Genomic DNA, 17,126 nt, shown 5'->3' with positions numbered 1-17,126 from the left:
CTGCAGATAGAACCTGTTTCTTTCGAGGTCTCCTAGTTTTATGCCGCCCTCTACTCTTTCTATGCTTCCTATGGATATTCCCTCTTCAATGCGCATGGCTGCCTCTAGATACTCTCTATCTGTTTGTTCTGGCTTTTTCATCTTCTCCATTCTCGCGAATATTGCATTTATCTCATCCATTACGTCGCATGCTCTGACTATTTTTATCTGTTCGCTCTTTATATCTTCATTCGTCACTTCTCTGCGCGTGCTTGTGAATATATTTCTCTCTGGTGTAGAGCTATTTTCATTTTCTCTTTCTGCATTATTTGAATTTTCCAGCAGTTCAGAACTGTTTGCATCCTTTGCAGCTGTGTGCAGTGTTTTTGACAGTTTGTATATGTCCAAATATGATGTGCCTGATATACTCATTCTCTGTGTGGTTATTGCCTTCTTATCTTTATTCCCTGCATACTTTATCGCATGGCTCTGGATGTGTAAATATCTTGCTAGTATCTCAGCGGCATCCTGTGTGGTTTTTCCTTTTTTTGTCAGAGCAATGGAGAAGGTGTGCATTTTGTGGTGCGTATCAAAGAGAATTAGAATGTCGTTGGAGTCATCGTCATTTTTCACTGATTTTGTGTATATGAAGGGGTGCATTGAGTACACTTTGTGTATTGTCTTCCTGTCTTCCTTGCTCTCAATCGCAGAGATACGCCCCAGAACCAAAGTGACTCTTTCTTTTATATTCTCTAAGCCACTCTTCAGAAGCTTTTCAGATACCAGTGGAAGATCGTCCAGTAGCAGGATGCGGTCTATCGAGCTGTCAGAAATATTTAGCAGGCCCCTGCTGTCTCCCTCTCTGACTATGAAGTCTTTTTCTTCTTTTTTCAGAGTAAGTGAGGCTCCTTTTCCATCGTTAAGACACGTTGTCCAAATAAATTCTTTCATTTTACAAAAAATGGTGAAAGCAATAAAAGGAGCACTGCTGGAGTGCGATCCCTCTGTCAAGCAAATAATAATCAGGCTGAACAGAGAGCACAATTTTATAATACAGGAGATAGACGACAATACTCTGTTCGTGGATGTGAAGTACTTGAAAAAGATAGAAGAAGAAACAGAGAGAATGCTGAACCACATTGTAAAGAAGAACTTTGAATAGATAGAAGGCACAGAGAAGCAGCAGAAGAGTCTCAGCCAGCGCCAATAGATTAAATACTAGATGCTGCAGATGGACTAATATTGTAAAATAGAAATGCTGCGGTTAGTGAATAAATTACTTTTAGATCACCGAGATTTATTTTGATAGATGAGAATAGACATGAGTCAAATGGGCAAATTTCAGCCAGCATTGTAGCAAAGACAGAGTTTGCCAAATTAATGATAGAGAACATGCTTGATCAACTTATAACATACAGCAGAATAATGAAAAGGCTAGTGTTGTACTTTGATGATGCATGGTCTTTTGCAGAGTGCTACAAAATAAAGAAAGCAAGCAACCTTCTGAAAAAAAGCATTAAAAACAATTTTCCGCATAATATAGAAAAGATACTAAATGACAGAGAATTCTATAGGCTGGATATACTGACTGAAAAGGCTTTACCTCTCTTCTCCAAAAAGCTATACTCAGAAATAGACAAGAAGATAGATTACTACGAAGACATGGCAAGAAAAGGAGAAATTGCTACAGATGAAATAATCAGCAATATACGCATGTTCCAGATATATGCGCACGACATATGGATCAGTGAAACTAATAGGAAAAATGAAGAGAGAGTCTTATTGGATGACGATTTTACTATTGAAGATGTTGAGATCATTGAGAGAACAAATGAATACTTGAAAGACTCAGTTTTTTCTGACTTGAAGATAATGAATGAGTATGCATTAAGAGAGAGTGTGCATAAGCATAAGAGTTAATTCGGTTGAATTGTGCATGCATTCACACACTGGAATAGAATTGCAATAGTAGGAGGAATGGCCAGCCATCTTTTGCAGTTAGTAAATAAACATCCATGGTTCAATGCAGCTAGTATAAAGCTAACTTACAAATAGCTAAAATGGTCTATATTTTCTAATTAATTTTATTTTTAAAGTTTTTCTGAAGGGTAACTTAACTCCAATGGACTAGTTTTTATTTTATTTTAGTTGACACAACAAGTTATAAAGAAAATAAAACACAAAAGAGTAGAAGTATTCATGTAGTTTTATTACGATGCAAGATGGAAGAAAAAGCACAGAAGTGTACAAGGAATGTTCTCTTTATGATATGAGCTAGTGTTTAGAATATTCTCTACTTAGCTTCATAGTTATCTATGCTGTTTAGCTTGTCTTAGGCAGTAAAGATGGAAATGAGACAGTCGATGCAAGAGACTGCAGTAGAAATAAAGGAAGAAGCTTGGATTGTAAAGATTTTACGATAAATAGACGAAGTTTGAAAAACTAAAAAAACAGAAAAAATAAAGATGACTTTCTATGAGCTGCAGAACATAAAAGACTTCAACGGCGAGCCCGTGGAGTATGAAGAGTATTTCAGAAGGCTTTTAGAGGAGATAAGAGCGTCAGAAATAGATGCAGATGAAATAAAAACAAAACTGTTCAGCCTGCTGGTCAAAGAAAGAAGCAGCACAGTGATAGAATGCACGATAAAAGTGCTCCATTCGCTGGATATAGAAATAATGCCTAGCAGAATAAGGCCGCTGATGGAAATAGGAGATGTGCTGAAAGTGTATGCCATCCACATACTTCATCCAAAAATAAAAAAAGAAGTGGAAGAAGAGACAGAAGAATGGGCTGGACTAGTCAGTGCTCTCTTTAAAGCAGAAATATTCATATCTGCTCCCGTTCTAAAGATGGCATCAAAACTGAGCGCTATCCCCATAGTAAAAACAATAGCTGATGAATTTATAGACGCACAGCTCTCTATAAACTCAATCAGACTCAGCAGCACTCTACTGGACAATCCACACTATTCCAGAACAGAGAGTGCTCGGCTATCAAAGATGTTTGGTAGATGTGCCGGTGCAATAGGAGACATGGACACTTTTATCTCGCAAGAAGCATCGCACTTTCTCCTCTCTTACTATCAAAAAATCAGGATGGATGGAAAAACAGATAAGAGCTCTTTCTACGAAAGGATAAAAAGTGTACAAAATAGCAACAGTCTGCACTTTAGAGATAAGTCATGCGACAACTATATAAGAGACATCTACACACACCTGCCAGAAAGAACAAAAGAACAGCTCAAGCAGGAAATAGCAAAAAAAGAACCGCAATGTATAAATAGCATTCTCGATATACCAAATATGCCCGTGCACACAATTTCAAAGAAAACAGTAAGACATGTGCTATCACAAGAGACTGCACCAGAAGAATCGCATGAAATAGCCCTTTCTCTTACAGACGACTATTACAAAGATAAAGACCTATCTCATTTGTTCACCACACAGCCATACCACTCAAACTGTGTAGAGTACTAACACAATACAATCTAAGAATCAAGAGTGCAAAAGATCTGCACAGTATCCTCTAACATATACTAATGCACTCTAAATATTAAATCAGTCTTTTTCTATTTTTATTAATATTCCAGAAGTTCTAGAAAAGTGTTTTATACAAAGAACAAAATCCATCTTTAATCATAATTATGCTCTCAAAAACACAAGCACCCACACCAAATAAATATACAAATTGCAGACACATCACAGCATGCACTCGTGAACGGACTCTGGTGGTACTATCAAGTTAACCCACAGACTTAGCTTGTTTCTTACATCTTCTAATGCGGCTTCTCCATCGATTCTGTCACTTCTGGCAATGACTAAGTCTTTTTCATCTTTTTTTATTACGATGATGTCCACTCCTTTGTATTTATATGTACTCTTCTTGTACTCTCGCACCCTTTTGTTTTTGCATCCAATTTCCTCCAGCACACTGCACACTCCTTCACCAATAAACTCGCTTACACTCTTTTTTCTGCCAAGTGATCTTCTGTTTTTGCTCTTATCAGGAGGATACATTATCGATAGAATGTTTCTGCTCTGTTTATCACCGGAGTTCTCGTTAGTGCAGTTGCTTACGAGCAGAGTATATCTGCCAAGCGAGTAAGACACTTCGCACACGCTCTCCACCGAACACTCGTCCTCTGTCATTCCTATGTATCTCACCATTCCCGCAGTGTCCGCAGGAATGCCACACAGAATATACTCCATAAAAAATACAAATAGAATTTTCGTCTATTTTATTCCCATGCAAAATCCTCAGGAAAGTAGCCTATTCTCTTTCTTCTCCGACTTAGACACCTCGGAGCAGAGATCCGCTACAACAAGCAGAACAGGCAGCTCGCTTGCCGTGCTGGCCAAGAAGTTCCTAAATCTTCTGAAGGAGTCACCTATGCTCGAACTGGACTTAAACTATGCTGCCTCGGTGTTGGAGATACACAAAAGAAGACTGTACGACATAACAAACGTGCTGGAAGGGGTGGGATACATAAAGAAGAAGCTGAAGAACAGCATACAGTACACACGAGATAAGGGGAAAGACCGATGCGCGCAGTGCGGAGGAGCATCGCTGAACACAGGAAAAGAAACAGAAGAAGTAAAAGAGCTCCTGCAAGCAGAGAAAGAAATAGATGAGAAACTAAACAGGATAAATGCCGAGCTTCAGCTCCTGGCAAACCAGGAGGAAAACATCAATCTAGCATATGTAACATATACAGACTTAAAAGAGCTAGATAACTCATCAGCGGTATCACTGTTTGCCATAAAGACGCCTGCTGGGACATTCTTAGACTTCCCATCATCTAGCAATCCAGAGGAGAACATTCTAACGCTTTCATCGCCAAATGAAAAAATAGATGTCTTCTATCTGCAGGATACTCTTGACTCAATAACCAAATAAAGAACTCACATTACTTTTACTCTTCTACTACTATTCCTATTATTATTGCTCTTCTGATTCTCTTTACACTCTACTTCTTCTCTATTAGGTTATGTAAATCATGTGCAACTGATAGCAAATGCTCTTATCTGATTGTTCTTCTTTTGTAGAACTGTTGAAATAAATAAATAATTTATGCGCAGAAAGAAGTCAAAAAGATTTTACAGAAGTGCTGTGTTGAGCATTTAGTTATCCGTGCATTCTTAGCAAACAATAACGACAGAGCATCCTCTCTTTCCTTCCTATGAGACTTTTGCGCTACAATGAGATTAAATTAAAACACTGGTCAGAATACTTCAATTCTCCCTCAACAGAAATAATCCGGAGGAAAACGATTCATCAAAAGAGCTAAGAATAACCCGAGGGTACATTCCTTATAGCCCTAGCCTTCCATTACAGAATTGAAGTTGTTATTCCTCACTCCAGTACTGAGTGGGCACCGAATTAAAAGAATTCAGTAGCATGCTTACTATACAAATGATTCTGTAAAGTAAAGTCATTACTGAAAAAAATATTTGCGTGCTTATTTATACAAAAAAACATTAAAAAAAGACTGTTAATGCTCAGAGAATCGTACAGAAACTTCAACATGTGTCTCTTCACTCTCGCAGGCACCCCGCTTCCTCTGGACGACGACGAGGCGCTGCTCTACACTGCGGAAAAAGTCAACTTCTACATCACCGTGGGAGAGGGAGGGTTCTTTAACACGTACAGACATAGCTCACCCAGCGGGACAATATTTGTCACCAACTGCAGACTTATCTACATACCAGCCAAGCCCACGTTCAGTTTCTGTTCTTTCTTCATCAAGACAACAGCTGTCCTCGATGTTGCGCAAAAGGGAAGAAAAACAGTGCTACTAAAGGCCTCCCTCAATGGGAACATATCGGCAGTAATAAAACTCAAAATGGGACACAATCTGCCAGACACGTTCATTAAGCAGCTGAGCGCATCGCAAGAGTACCTGAGAGTCAGAGAATAGGAATACAAGTAATTAAGAAAGTAATATTCCCAAATGCAGACGTATTAGCTAATGAAGCAGACAATAGGCTAATTGTGGACTAGCAAATTGGCTGGACAATGCTTTGGTTACTTTGCTAGCTGGCTGCATACAGGAATAGTTGAGTGGATCTTTGTATGGGCAGAGTGTTTGATGTAATTATGTAGCTAAGTCTATGCAGTGCCATATGGGAATGACTCAAACTAAAATTAAATTAATTCTGGGGAGTGTGCGTAGTTTCAGTGGAGAAAAAGATCCATGCTTCAGATGATTAAATAAATGGAATGTGTGCTACTTTAGTTGGTTTATTCTTTCTTTGGCTGTGGGTGTGGAATAAAAATGAGTTTCTTTGTTTGTCTCTCAGATAGTGAGGTGCGTTATTTGCATTTCAATTTAATATCCTGTCTTCTATTTAGTTTCAAATATTTTATCTGAATATGAGAGCTATCAAGATAGCGACTGCAGAAATACAGAACATCAAGCAGTTCCTGAGAACAAAGACGCACAGCCCTGCAATGAGCAGAAAAGAGAAGAGCTTCATTCGCTATTGCTCAAAACTCTTTTTCCTGGGGGGCAGCATTCTCTACAGAAAAACATCAGATGGCGCTGAGAAAGTGCTGGGGCCTATCTCCTGCGATAAGTTCAAAGACTGCACACTTGGCATGCCGTTTAAGCACGCAAAGACGTACACCACTCCCCTAGACTCTCCATTCTACAACTGGTGAATGAATAGGCCTTCTCTACTACAGTATTCTCTGCTTTTTAATTTTAAAACTCTGCGTTCAGTCTTGGAACGACAGTGTAAGCCCTCTTATTCTGGAGTCTCTGCCCTCCTGGTGGTTGCTGAGGATGATTATTTGGAGATAGCAGCAGTCCTCGTTTATCGATATGTTCACTACGGGCATTTTGTCGCTTATCAAGACCGTTTTTAGCACTTCGATGGTATCTCTTGTTTTTCCGCATCGTATTTCTATCTCCTTCGGGATGTAGCTCTTGTCCTGCGTGTGCCCCAAGTTCATTTTTATTTCTGCGAGTCTTTTTATCTCGTGGAATTCTATTTCAATGTAGTGCGGCAGGTTTCCGTCTGTGTGCCAGAACTGCTCCAGGCTCTCGCTGAAGAGCTCTTCAGGCCCGTGTCCCGTTTTGTACGTGCTGAGCCGAGCTTCCATACTTCTAATATTAATTTATTTAATTATAAATGAGAAAATAAAACATTGCTGTGCTTAGGAGAAGAGTCAGCAGATAGCTAGGTCCAAGACTAGAGTACACAAACAGCATAGAATATTATGCCTAGTTGCTTTTAGGTGTTTAGTTTATCTATCTGCAGTTACTCCCTAGACTATGCTGTATCTATCCAATCTGTACTCTTTCAGAGATAAGAAAATCAAAATATTCGACATTTTATCAGTAAAACAACAAAAATTAAAAGTTAAAATAAAACATCTTTACTACTTTGCTATGTTTGACTTTGCGAATGTGATGGAGTCTGGGTTTATGCACGTGCTGATGTCTCCCACTTCCTGGCCTTCAAGGATCTTCCTGAGCACTCTTCGCATCATCTTCCCCGTGCTCGTCTTTGGCAGCTCGGGGCACGATATGATCCTCTTTGGCGATACAACTGGCCCTATCTTTTTCCTGAGCACCTGCTTGATCAGAGGAAATAGTATTTCATCGTCTATCTCTTTTGACTTTACGATGAATATGGTCACTCCCTGTCCCGTCACCTCGTCCTCTTCTCCAAGTGCTGCAGCCTCAGCGATGCCTTCAATGGAGCATATGGCGCTTTCAATCTCTGCTGTGCTCAGCCTGTGTCCTGACACGTTTATCACATCGTCAATTCTTCCTCTGATCCAAAAGTATCCGTCTGCATCCCTGAACACTTCATCGCCCGTGTAGAAGTATCCATCGTATGGGAAGTATGCGCTCTTGTACCTTTCGTGGTTCTTCACTATTGTTCTGGCTATGCCTGGCCAAAACTCCTTAAACAGCAGTATTCCCGAGTCTCCTACAATCTCCTCAAATGTCTCCGTGTCTTTTTTTATGACAACAGGCTGCATCCCAAAGAACGGGAATGACGCGCTTTCAGGCTTGTACTCTGAGACGCCAATGATGGGGCACAGCATCACGCCCCCTGCCTCAGTCTGCCAGTACGTATCCACCACAGGCAGCTTGCCGTCTCCAAAGTACATGGAGAACCAGATGTATGCTCCCTTGTTTATTGGCTCTCCCACTGATCCGAGCACTCGCAGTGTGGAAAGATCGATTTTAGCCAGCGGACAGTCCTCCTTGAACTCTTTGAAGTATCTGCTCCTGTCGAACGTATTTGTTATGCCGTGTGTAAAAATAGACCTCGCGCTCGCAGGAGAGTCTGGGACATGGTCAACTGCTGGGACGAGATTGTCCTGCGACTCTGTTTTGTCGTACGGCCGCACAAGACAGTCTGGGAGAGACTTCTGCAGCAGTCTTACAACCGTAGGCGCAGTGTATAGGTGCGTGGCCTTGAGTCTTTCCACTGATCTGAAAAGCCTGCATGGATCGGGATAGGTGGGAATGCCTCCAAAGACAACTGTTGTGATTCCCAGCGTAAGTGGCCCGTACAGCACATAGGAGTGCCCGGTTATCCATCCTAGCTCAGCTGTGCAGAAGAACACGTCATTTTCCTTGATGTCAAAACAGATCAAAGTTGTCAGGGCTGCGTACAGCAAATATCCAGCCGTGCTGTGGGAAAGGCCTTTGGGTCTCCCTGTGCTCCCGCTGGTGTACAAATGGAAGAGAATATTTTCAGATGGAACTGGTACACAGGGAATAAACTCTACGCTATTTTCGCTCTTGGTAACTTCGGAAAAAAGGTGTACTTTTACAAAAGCTGCTAGCTTTGATAGCGTGTCTGGCTTTATGGACTCTCTGTCGCATATGAGCATGCCCTTCAGTGGAGAGCTGCCGGAGGACGAGAGCATTTCCACTGCATTTAGCACGTTGGTCAGATAGTCTATGGTCTTCCCTCCTCTCTTTATGATGTCTGAGGTTATGAGCCAGACTGCGTCTGAGTCTTCTATTCTGAGCGAGAGACTTTCGGAGCTGAATCCTCCAAAAACCACCGTGTGTGCTACCCCAAGCCTAGCACACGCAAGCGATGCGATAAGAGCATTGGGCTCCATGGGCATGTAGATGCAGACGGTTTCTCCTTTGCTTACCCCGTGGGATTTGAGATAGTCTGCAAAGACCATCACTCTATCAAGAAGCTCTTTGTATGTTATTTGCGTAATCGCTTCAAAATCATCCTCGTAGAGAATGGCCACCTTGTCAGGCGTAGACCTCGCATGTCTGTCCACTGCGTTGTAGCATGCATTTATTTCCCCGTCTTCAAACCATGCTATCCTGGGCAGGTTATTATCTACTGTGTATGTTTTTGAGAAATCTTTTGAGAACGTGAGAAGCGCTCTTGCCTGCTCTGCAAAGAATTCTTCTTTTTTTTCGGTACTCCTTGTGTACTCTTTTTTGTAGTTTTCTCTGAGAGCCTTTCCATGCTCGAATATATTTGTCATATTAAGCCACAACACTAGAAATAAATAGACAAATTTTTTTTATTGGTTTCTCAGACTCTCTGGCAATTGGTTTATTTTTCTTACCTGCTGAACAATTGGTATAGCTCTGTAACAGAGGTGAGCTTTACGATCTCCAGTGATTTTAAGAGCGAAGGCTCTTTTCGCGTGCCGGATGATGGATTATTCACTGGTAAATTTAGAGAGTCAGTTGGCAGCTGCAGGAACAGCTGCTGTATTTCCTTAAAAATGTGGAGCGTGTGGTGCTTTATGTAGTATTCTGTTAGCACTCTGTAGAACAGCACGTCTCCTCTGTGTTTACTATTAAGATCATGCGGTGTAGATCGATCGTTGTCTGCTGGATTGTCTATGCTCGCAATCATCTCGGAGAGTTTTTGTGCGTCAATTGTAGAATCTCTCTGTGTGCATTCGAACGAGGGAATTTTAAACTGTGTGATTCTGTTGTTTTCTATTTTTATCCCTGCTTCCTGCAGCTCTTTTTTTACGCTCTCTTTTAGGAAATAGCTTGTACTGTCAAGTGAGACATCTATCGATGTGTAGACCGTTTTTTCTTCTGATGACCTGGTTATGCACGCAAATAGAGCACTGAATAGGTTCATAGCATACATATCTATCTCGTTCTGGATGGCAGCCCAGTGTCCTGATAGCATTCCTATAAAAATAGAATCTTTTAGCAACTTACTTTGTGGCTCTTTTGGATCACTTTCACTTTTGCCATTCTCTGGCACTTTTGTCTCAATCTTACTCTCTTCTAGCGCATTTGTGCTTGGCGCTGATGTCTTTTGGTCGATCTTACTGGCAATCTTCTGGACTGAAGACGGCTTTGCCGGAGAGTAGAATGGCTGTTTTTTTGGTGAGTTGAAAAATAAGCTGAGCGGATTTATTTTGCTGTCTGTCCGCACTCTCTTTGCTGGCGGCGTTTTTAGTATGTCAGAATCACTTGCACTCTGTGACATGCTTTGGGATAGCTGAGACACATTCTGCGATCTTTGTGCTGATTTTGGAAAGATCTGTGATATCTTTGGCTCTGCACCAGCACTTTGTGATAACTGCGCCACACTTTGCAATATATTCAGCTGCGATGTCTGTGATGCCTGTGATATTTGTTTTTTATTTTCACCACTGATGACGTTTGCTAGCTTGTTTATTTTTGTGCTCCCTGACATCTTTTGTGTCTGCAGCACTTCTCTCATTTTCTCTTCTATTTCTTCTTTCAGCTGTTCCTCTTCTTTCAGATACACTTCCGTCTTTGAGGGGTGCACATTCACATCCACCTTCTCCTGTGCCGTGTTTATTTCTAGGTAGACAAACGGATGGCCCTTCACAAGTATTTCTTTGTACACTCCGCCAATGCTTTTTTTTATCCTCTGTATCTCGACAAGTCTTCTGTTCACAAACATAATAAAAACAGGAGAGGGAAACGAGATGTTTGTGTGGGTGACATAGCACGTGCAGTTTGTGTCTGAGCTAGGAACCTTTATCACCAGCCTAACAAGCTCGTGTGTGAGCTTCTGCGAGAATATGTTCCCTATTGCGCTCTGCTTGTTTGGCGGCTTGGGAATGTTGTACCTTTTTATCTCTGTTTCCGTGCATATCTCAAACGACACATTCGTGTAGCACACCGCGTATCTCATTATCAGTGCAACTATTTTTTTGATTTCTGTTTTGCTGTTTAAGAATGTCTGGTACTTTTGCAGGTCATTTTTGAACAGCTTTCTGATGGTTATTTTTGTTCCTTTTTTCACTGTAGTTCTCTTTTTATTTATCATTTCCTCGTGCAGATACTCTGCCTCAAAGCCGTACTCATCCCCGCCTGTCGATGTTCTGACCGTTAGCTCGGACAGGACAGAAATGGATGCTAAAGCTTCTCCTCTAAAGCCAAGCGTAGATATTCTCTCAAGATCGCTGTGCTTTGATAGCTTGCTGGTTGCATGTCTCGTGCACAAGAGAGAAAGATCTTCCTCCTGTATTCCCGATCCGTTGTCTTCGATTTCTATTTCATCCAAAAGTCTATCAGCCACGGTGATTCGTATAAAGTCAGATCCGCTGTCCAGGCTATTCTCTAGAACCTCTTTAATCATTGCAGTGGGCGACGTAATTACCTCTCCCGCTGCAATAGTCTCAATAACTTCTTTAGGTAGAAGCTGTATGGCCATGGATATAAAATGAAAATGAAATAAAAATAGTTTGCTTTTCATCCTAACTGCAAAGCACCGCTACAGTCTCTGCTCAGCTGATCAACAATCTAGAAGCCAAACAGCAGCTGGCATAAGTCACAGCACGCAGCAGACAGAAGAGTGCGATAAAACAGAAGATCAAAAGATCAAAAATAACTAAAAATTTGAACAAACACAGTGTAGTACTTAATTGGTGCTCTTTATAAAATCTCTCTGGACAGTGCGAACGTCCTCTATTCTTCTTTCTCAATGCTCCTTGTCTACAGCCCTAGCTATTTTGTTTACCTACAGGAATCTTCTTAATGTTTTTGCAAATAAAATCCAGAAGCAGCTCATTTTCCACCATAAGCCGCTTGTACTCTTCTTGCGCCGATGCTATGCCTATCTCCACCTCCTGCTGCAGCACGTAGAGATAAGAAAGCTTCTTTATGAAGATGTTCTCGTCTGCTGCTATCTGCTCGTGCGACTTCATGTGTTTATTCAGTGCGTCCGATCTGCTATACTCTTTCGAGCACAGCGAGCACTTGAAGGGCTTTTCTCTTGTGTGTATCCGTATGTGTGTGAGCAGTGTGCACTTGCTGATTTTCTTTTCAAAGACTTTCGTGCAGTCCTTCCACTTGCAGCTTCTTGCGTCGGTATCTCTTATGTGTTTGTTCACATGCGTTGCAAAGTCTTTTTGGTCTTTGAAAGTCTCTGTGCAATTGCTCCAGCGGCACTCCATTTTTAATAATTTTATTTTTCTATTTCAACTTTTCCTCTTTCCAGCACCACATTTAATTATTTATTTTAATTGCTGCAGACTACTCACGCTAGCCCCTCTCAGTCACAAAGTTTTCTCAGGTAATACTGTCGTAAGTTATTGTATGATTTATTGATTATAGGTTTACTGAATGCTGCTTAAAGAATGGTCGTATTCACTCGTGAGTGTTGCTCCATTTTGCTCAATGGTGATTCTTACACTGGTGCTGTCTACTTCTACTCTTTTAATCTCCTTTGCACTTTCTATTTCTTGCATCTCTGCCTCTGCTACGATTTCCAGGGCATTTGGCAATATTTTGTACAATCTATAAATAAGCTTTTCTTTTTGCTCAACGACTTTCTCTCTGAGTATTTCGAGCTCTTCCGTCTCTACTGTGCTCACGAGAATGTACCCATTCGAATAGAATGCACTTTTTATCTCTGGAATCTCCTGGAATATTCTGTAGGCTTCTCCTCCGCTCACAAAAACAAGAGCGTTTCCAACACAGTACATCGTGCTCTCTGGCAGATACATTCCTCTGCTGAACACCTGCATTATTTTTCTGTTCTTTTCTGGCTCGTCAAAGGTGGGCACAAACTCTTCTTTTTCTAGGCTCTTTTTTTGCACTTCTACCGCACTTTTGGCTGCTTTTAGCAGATAGATGGTCTGCACTGTCTTAGAGGGAATGTTTACTATCCTAATGTACGACTCGCAGTGGATGGCAAGGTATCCGAGTGGAGAGACGTAAAGTGCGCTTTTTTTTGCTTTTTCTCCTCTGAACTTTTCTCTGATTATTTCGTGATCTGTGGTGATGTACGTATTGCTATGCGAGTTGCAGTCTGTGAGAAGAATGATGCCTCTGCTGGACTGCGAGATGATCAGGTCATCCGTTAGCTGGAGTATTTTTCTGATCTCACTGGAGTGCCAGGTCACTTTCTGAACTATCTTGCTGCTTAAGTTTATGATAAGAAGGATATTATCGACTGCAACGACTGCGTAATGATCAGTTACTTCCAAGGCGCACACTTTTATCCTGGGCAAAGTCACATGAGAAATTGCCTCCCCTGTGCTTGCATTGTGCTCATAGAGCGTGCTCTCTTTGACAAAGTACACAGAGTCGTTCTTCCACACAAAATGCTCTGGTATTTCTATCAGGGGAAGTTTTTCTTTCTTTGTTTTTGGGTCAGCTGAGATTCTACTCTTTGTAATGTGCATAGACCCATTTTCTACGGTATATACATACACCCACTCGTCTGCTATGTGTATTCTTCTATTCTGGATCTCTCCTTCGATTCTCCCCACTACTTCTCCTTCCATTTCGCTCTGTTCACTCTTTCTGTTTCCGCTCACATTTTCTGATTCTTCTTTTTCTGTCTTTCCGCCGATCTCTCTGCTTCTGTGCAAGTATATGCTGCCGTTATGCACACTTATTAGTTTATTCTGTGCCACAGAAAAATGGCTGTGCTCTGTTCTGTATCTGTTTGTTGCTTGGCATGTGTTTAGAGAGTACTCTTCTATCTCTTTGTTGCCCATCACAAGAAGCGAGTTCTCTTGGAGTACAACTGAATTTACTTCTTTGTCCAAAAACATTCAATAAAAATTTTATTCATTGCTATGAAATTTACAACACAGAACGAAAGTTCTGAGCTGTGCACTGAAGATATTCTGAAAAAACAATACTACGAGGCGCTGAGAAATGAGTCTGTCCAGGAGCTGCTGGAGATAGTTGACAGAGTGCCTGAAAATCCACACAAAGAGCACAGAGAAATAGAGAGCCTTGCTGCAACAAATGCTCTCAGGATAGCAGCGCAGGCAGAAGACGCCGAGCTGTGCCTCCATATTATGGAAAACTACAGCCCCGAAGACAGTGCAAAGTTGGAGTATTTTAAGCTAGTTGGAAACCATTTGGAGGCCATCTTCTGCATCAACAGAATAATAAAAACAAAACCCGTATCTTTCTTTCTGATGGACAGAGAAAGAACGAGAATACGCAAACTCTACCACTTCCAAAAAATCGCAAATGGTGCAAATAGCGGCGAGAATAGTGGCAGCCAACACAGTGAAACAGAAGCACTGGCAAACGATGTGTATTCCCTGCTGTGGAGCATATTTCAGCTCATACTAACAGCAGAGATCGAAGACATTTCCTGCATCCATCTGGTGAACAGAGAAACAGACACGGCAGAGGATGCATCCTCATGGCTGCACATGGTAAAGGCGTGGTTGCACGATAACTCGCATCCAGTGAATGAGCAGTATGCACAAAATGATTTCTCAATTTCCGTGGGAACACCGCAGGAGTACAACCCGAACATAAAGTATCCGTTACATATCTCAGAAAGCGAGTTTATACCTGTGCAGGTCATTGACTGCATTGTTTTTGTTCTTGACACGTTCTCCTCCATATGGACTGATGATCTTTTCTTTATTGACGAAGAGTATTCGCTGTATGCAGCATACATCTGTCTTTTAGACTACATCCCCGTGAACAGAATAACAAAAAAAATAGGAAAATTTGTCAAGAACCATCTCCATCTATGGGAAGTATCAGAGACAAAAGAACACAGCGAAAAAGAGACAGACAAAAACAACAGAGCAGACCCAAAGACCCATGCTCAGTGGAAAGGAGAGTACATAAACCAGTGCATCCGCCGAGTTACAAAGAAAATATCCACGTGGTCCTATCTAAAACACAAGAGCTGGAATCCGTCAATTGACCTGTGCAAAGCAAAGAAAGTGTTAGCAGTTGATAGCACTGCAAATAGCAGTATGAAGAGCAGTGATATAATGAAAGATAGTGATGAGATGATGGATACTTCTGCAGTCGACGCAGACACCACAATGAATTCCATACGGATGAACATTCTTACAAAAAACAGTAAGACAAAAGATAGAGACATTCTTGCCTTTGAAAGCGTTCTCAAGGGATACCTTGTCGAAATGGCGGATGAATACGAAGTAATGAGCATGCTCCACCACTACTGCTTTCTTGAACTGACTGTGTCTTCTCTCTACTTTAGAGTGCTTGAGAAAGCATGCGCCCTAAAAAGTGCTAGCATGGTCCTTTTCTGCTTGGCAGCTATTAAAAATCCATCAGTCCACAGCGTGGCAGATGTATTTAGAAAAAGCATCCCCATTGCACAATCTTACTTTCTCCTGAGCATCCTTTATTCCAAAAGCGTGCCTATGGAAGAAAAGAAGCTTTTCTTTATTTGGTGTCCTTCTCCCGTGCGCGAGTTCTTTACTTTTTCGGACGCTATGTATCTGCTGAGCATTTTGCCAGGCGAGACTCACATGCCGTTCTTTGCCCACTTTATTAAACACAGGTATCTGGTCTCCAAGTGGAAGATCATCTCGCCAGACGGCCAGACACTCTCCACCTCCTCCCATCTTTTTTCAAGATCAGTGGAGACAATGCGAAAATACCTGAAAAAAGCACAGATAATGTATCTGCCTTGTCTCAGCGAGATAAACCCCCTATACGCTAAGATAGCTAGCGTGTTTAGGCACAAGAAAGAGTACGAGTATGCAATGGCCATCGATCCGTTTAGCACGCAGGTTGTAGCAGAGTACATCAAAAGCATGCACACTTCGGCTGTTGTATCAAAAAGCGAAAAATCCAGTCTATCCGCAATCCATGAAACCTGCAGAAAGGCAGCCAACGCCTTCATTCTCTGTGCATACAACATAGACAGAATGGAAAAGATTGAAGAAATGGCGCCTATATACGACGAGCTTCTGAGCATGCTTTTGTCGCTTGAAGCAGCAACTAAACAAAAAAAACAGAAAAATACAGAGAATAAGAGCACAGACTACGTAAGCTGCGAGAGCGAATACAATGAGCTAAAAAAGGCTCTTCTTTTTGTAAGAAAAAAGTGCAAACTCTACCCGCTTGGAAGTGAAAATGAAGACAATATGCACCAAAGGAATGACAGAAATAACGGAAATAATACTATAGAAGACAATAAGAATGCAGCTGGATGCTCAGGTGCAAATGACCACAGCTCATTGCACAGTCAAGAAGCAGAAGATGCAGGAGCAGGATGCAAAAAGTACGATAGAGCACAGACAAAAAGACCAGCTCACTGCAGCAGCCAATACCACATGTTTCTGCGCTATGACCTATGGAGAATACTTGGCACAAAGAGTGCTCTGAGTAGGGCATGCACATCCGTTGTAAAGTACAGCATACAGCACATAAAGCACCTCTCTCTAGTGGAGTACAACTATCTGGTGAAAATAAGAGTGAAGCATGAAAGCAAAATAAACTGGAAAGACGTTCTGCCAGAAGAGAGCAGCGAAGTAAGAGTGCAAATACTGCAAGAAGCAACAGGGAAGAACGTCTACAGCAAGTACATAAAATACCTGCTAGAAGAAAGCGAAGACGCGTCTCTGTTTTTGTTTGAAGTCCTTAAGGAGAACGCCACAATAGAAAAGAGCGAAGTTGATGAAATAATAGATAAAATGTTTTTTGACGAGGACGGGAACATAATATGCAACTTTACTGCGTGGATACCTGGCATCTCTATCTTGCAGAGAAGAGAGTACTTTGAGTATTTGTTTGAGCATCTAAAGACAACAGACAAAGACCTCTTGAATGACGTTAAAAACGATCTGCGAAAGAAAGGGTTTATAATATAGCGAATTACAAGAGAGTGAAGAGAATACCATTTAGCTATCTAAGCATGCCAATCCATTCGATAAGAACGAATAGGTTTCATTGTATAAAG

At 41.4% G+C, this 17,126-nt stretch overlaps 14 protein-coding genes across 14 annotated transcripts; 7 read left to right on the top strand and 7 right to left on the bottom strand.

Annotated features, from left to right (window-relative positions):
• NEMIN01_1890 (uncharacterized protein) lies at positions 1–930 on the bottom strand (the record flags this gene model as incomplete). The annotated part of the gene is made up of 1 exon (XM_051477832.1): positions 1–930. A coding segment is annotated over one exon (930 nt), but the record flags the coding sequence as incomplete, so codon positions are not given.
• A 10-nt stretch (positions 931–940) lies between these two features.
• On the top strand, positions 941–1,141 carry NEMIN01_1863 (TFIIH basal transcription factor complex TTD-A subunit; the record flags this gene model as incomplete). Its single annotated transcript, XM_051477805.1, has 1 exon — positions 941–1,141. One exon carries the CDS (start codon positions 941–943, stop codon positions 1,139–1,141), a length of 201 nt encoding a protein of 66 aa, XP_051333765.1.
• Positions 1,142–1,371: 230 nt separating this feature from the next.
• NEMIN01_1889 (uncharacterized protein) lies at positions 1,372–1,899 on the top strand (the record flags this gene model as incomplete). Its single annotated transcript, XM_051477831.1, has 1 exon — positions 1,372–1,899. One exon carries the CDS (start codon positions 1,372–1,374, stop codon positions 1,897–1,899), a length of 528 nt encoding a protein of 175 aa, XP_051333791.1.
• Positions 1,900–2,444: 545 nt separating this feature from the next.
• On the top strand, positions 2,445–3,458 carry NEMIN01_1888 (uncharacterized protein; the record flags this gene model as incomplete). Its single annotated transcript, XM_051477830.1, has 1 exon — positions 2,445–3,458. One exon carries the CDS (start codon positions 2,445–2,447, stop codon positions 3,456–3,458), a length of 1,014 nt encoding a protein of 337 aa, XP_051333790.1.
• Positions 3,459–3,680: 222 nt separating this feature from the next.
• On the bottom strand, positions 3,681–4,190 carry NEMIN01_1887 (uncharacterized protein; the record flags this gene model as incomplete). Its single annotated transcript, XM_051477829.1, has 1 exon — positions 3,681–4,190. The coding sequence occupies one exon, from the start codon at positions 4,188–4,190 to the stop codon at positions 3,681–3,683; it is 510 nt and encodes a 169-aa protein (XP_051333789.1).
• A 37-nt stretch (positions 4,191–4,227) lies between these two features.
• On the top strand, positions 4,228–4,878 carry NEMIN01_1886 (transcription factor E2F3; the record flags this gene model as incomplete). The annotated part of the gene is made up of 1 exon (XM_051477828.1): positions 4,228–4,878. One exon carries the CDS (start codon positions 4,228–4,230, stop codon positions 4,876–4,878), a length of 651 nt encoding a protein of 216 aa, XP_051333788.1.
• Positions 4,879–5,476: 598 nt separating this feature from the next.
• Positions 5,477–5,899, top strand: NEMIN01_1885 (uncharacterized protein; the record flags this gene model as incomplete). Its single annotated transcript, XM_051477827.1, has 1 exon — positions 5,477–5,899. One exon carries the CDS (start codon positions 5,477–5,479, stop codon positions 5,897–5,899), a length of 423 nt encoding a protein of 140 aa, XP_051333787.1.
• Positions 5,900–6,354: 455 nt separating this feature from the next.
• NEMIN01_1862 (uncharacterized protein) lies at positions 6,355–6,642 on the top strand (the record flags this gene model as incomplete). The annotated part of the gene is made up of 1 exon (XM_051477804.1): positions 6,355–6,642. One exon carries the CDS (start codon positions 6,355–6,357, stop codon positions 6,640–6,642), a length of 288 nt encoding a protein of 95 aa, XP_051333764.1.
• A 57-nt stretch (positions 6,643–6,699) lies between these two features.
• NEMIN01_1884 (anaphase-promoting complex subunit 10) lies at positions 6,700–7,086 on the bottom strand (the record flags this gene model as incomplete). The annotated part of the gene is made up of 1 exon (XM_051477826.1): positions 6,700–7,086. One exon carries the CDS (start codon positions 7,084–7,086, stop codon positions 6,700–6,702), a length of 387 nt encoding a protein of 128 aa, XP_051333786.1.
• Positions 7,087–7,365: 279 nt separating this feature from the next.
• NEMIN01_1883 (acetyl-CoA synthetase) lies at positions 7,366–9,462 on the bottom strand (the record flags this gene model as incomplete). Its single annotated transcript, XM_051477825.1, has 1 exon — positions 7,366–9,462. One exon carries the CDS (start codon positions 9,460–9,462, stop codon positions 7,366–7,368), a length of 2,097 nt encoding a protein of 698 aa, XP_051333785.1.
• Positions 9,463–9,542: 80 nt separating this feature from the next.
• NEMIN01_1882 (DNA mismatch repair protein MLH1) lies at positions 9,543–11,636 on the bottom strand (the record flags this gene model as incomplete). The annotated part of the gene is made up of 1 exon (XM_051477824.1): positions 9,543–11,636. The coding sequence occupies one exon, from the start codon at positions 11,634–11,636 to the stop codon at positions 9,543–9,545; it is 2,094 nt and encodes a 697-aa protein (XP_051333784.1).
• A 289-nt stretch (positions 11,637–11,925) lies between these two features.
• NEMIN01_1881 (uncharacterized protein) lies at positions 11,926–12,378 on the bottom strand (the record flags this gene model as incomplete). The annotated part of the gene is made up of 1 exon (XM_051477823.1): positions 11,926–12,378. One exon carries the CDS (start codon positions 12,376–12,378, stop codon positions 11,926–11,928), a length of 453 nt encoding a protein of 150 aa, XP_051333783.1.
• Positions 12,379–12,540: 162 nt separating this feature from the next.
• On the bottom strand, positions 12,541–13,986 carry NEMIN01_1880 (uncharacterized protein; the record flags this gene model as incomplete). Its single annotated transcript, XM_051477822.1, has 1 exon — positions 12,541–13,986. The coding sequence occupies one exon, from the start codon at positions 13,984–13,986 to the stop codon at positions 12,541–12,543; it is 1,446 nt and encodes a 481-aa protein (XP_051333782.1).
• A 24-nt stretch (positions 13,987–14,010) lies between these two features.
• On the top strand, positions 14,011–17,037 carry NEMIN01_1879 (uncharacterized protein; the record flags this gene model as incomplete). The annotated part of the gene is made up of 1 exon (XM_051477821.1): positions 14,011–17,037. The coding sequence occupies one exon, from the start codon at positions 14,011–14,013 to the stop codon at positions 17,035–17,037; it is 3,027 nt and encodes a 1,008-aa protein (XP_051333781.1).
• Positions 17,038–17,126: the final 89 nt, after the last annotated feature.

Source organism: Nematocida minor, assembly GCF_024244105.1.
Source record: "Nematocida minor strain JUm1510 chromosome Unknown 7905, whole genome shotgun sequence".
NCBI lineage: Eukaryota > Fungi > Microsporidia > Nematocida > Nematocida minor.
The sequence above is the reverse complement of the archived record's forward strand: the minus strand, read 5'-3'. Positions and strand labels throughout refer to the sequence as shown.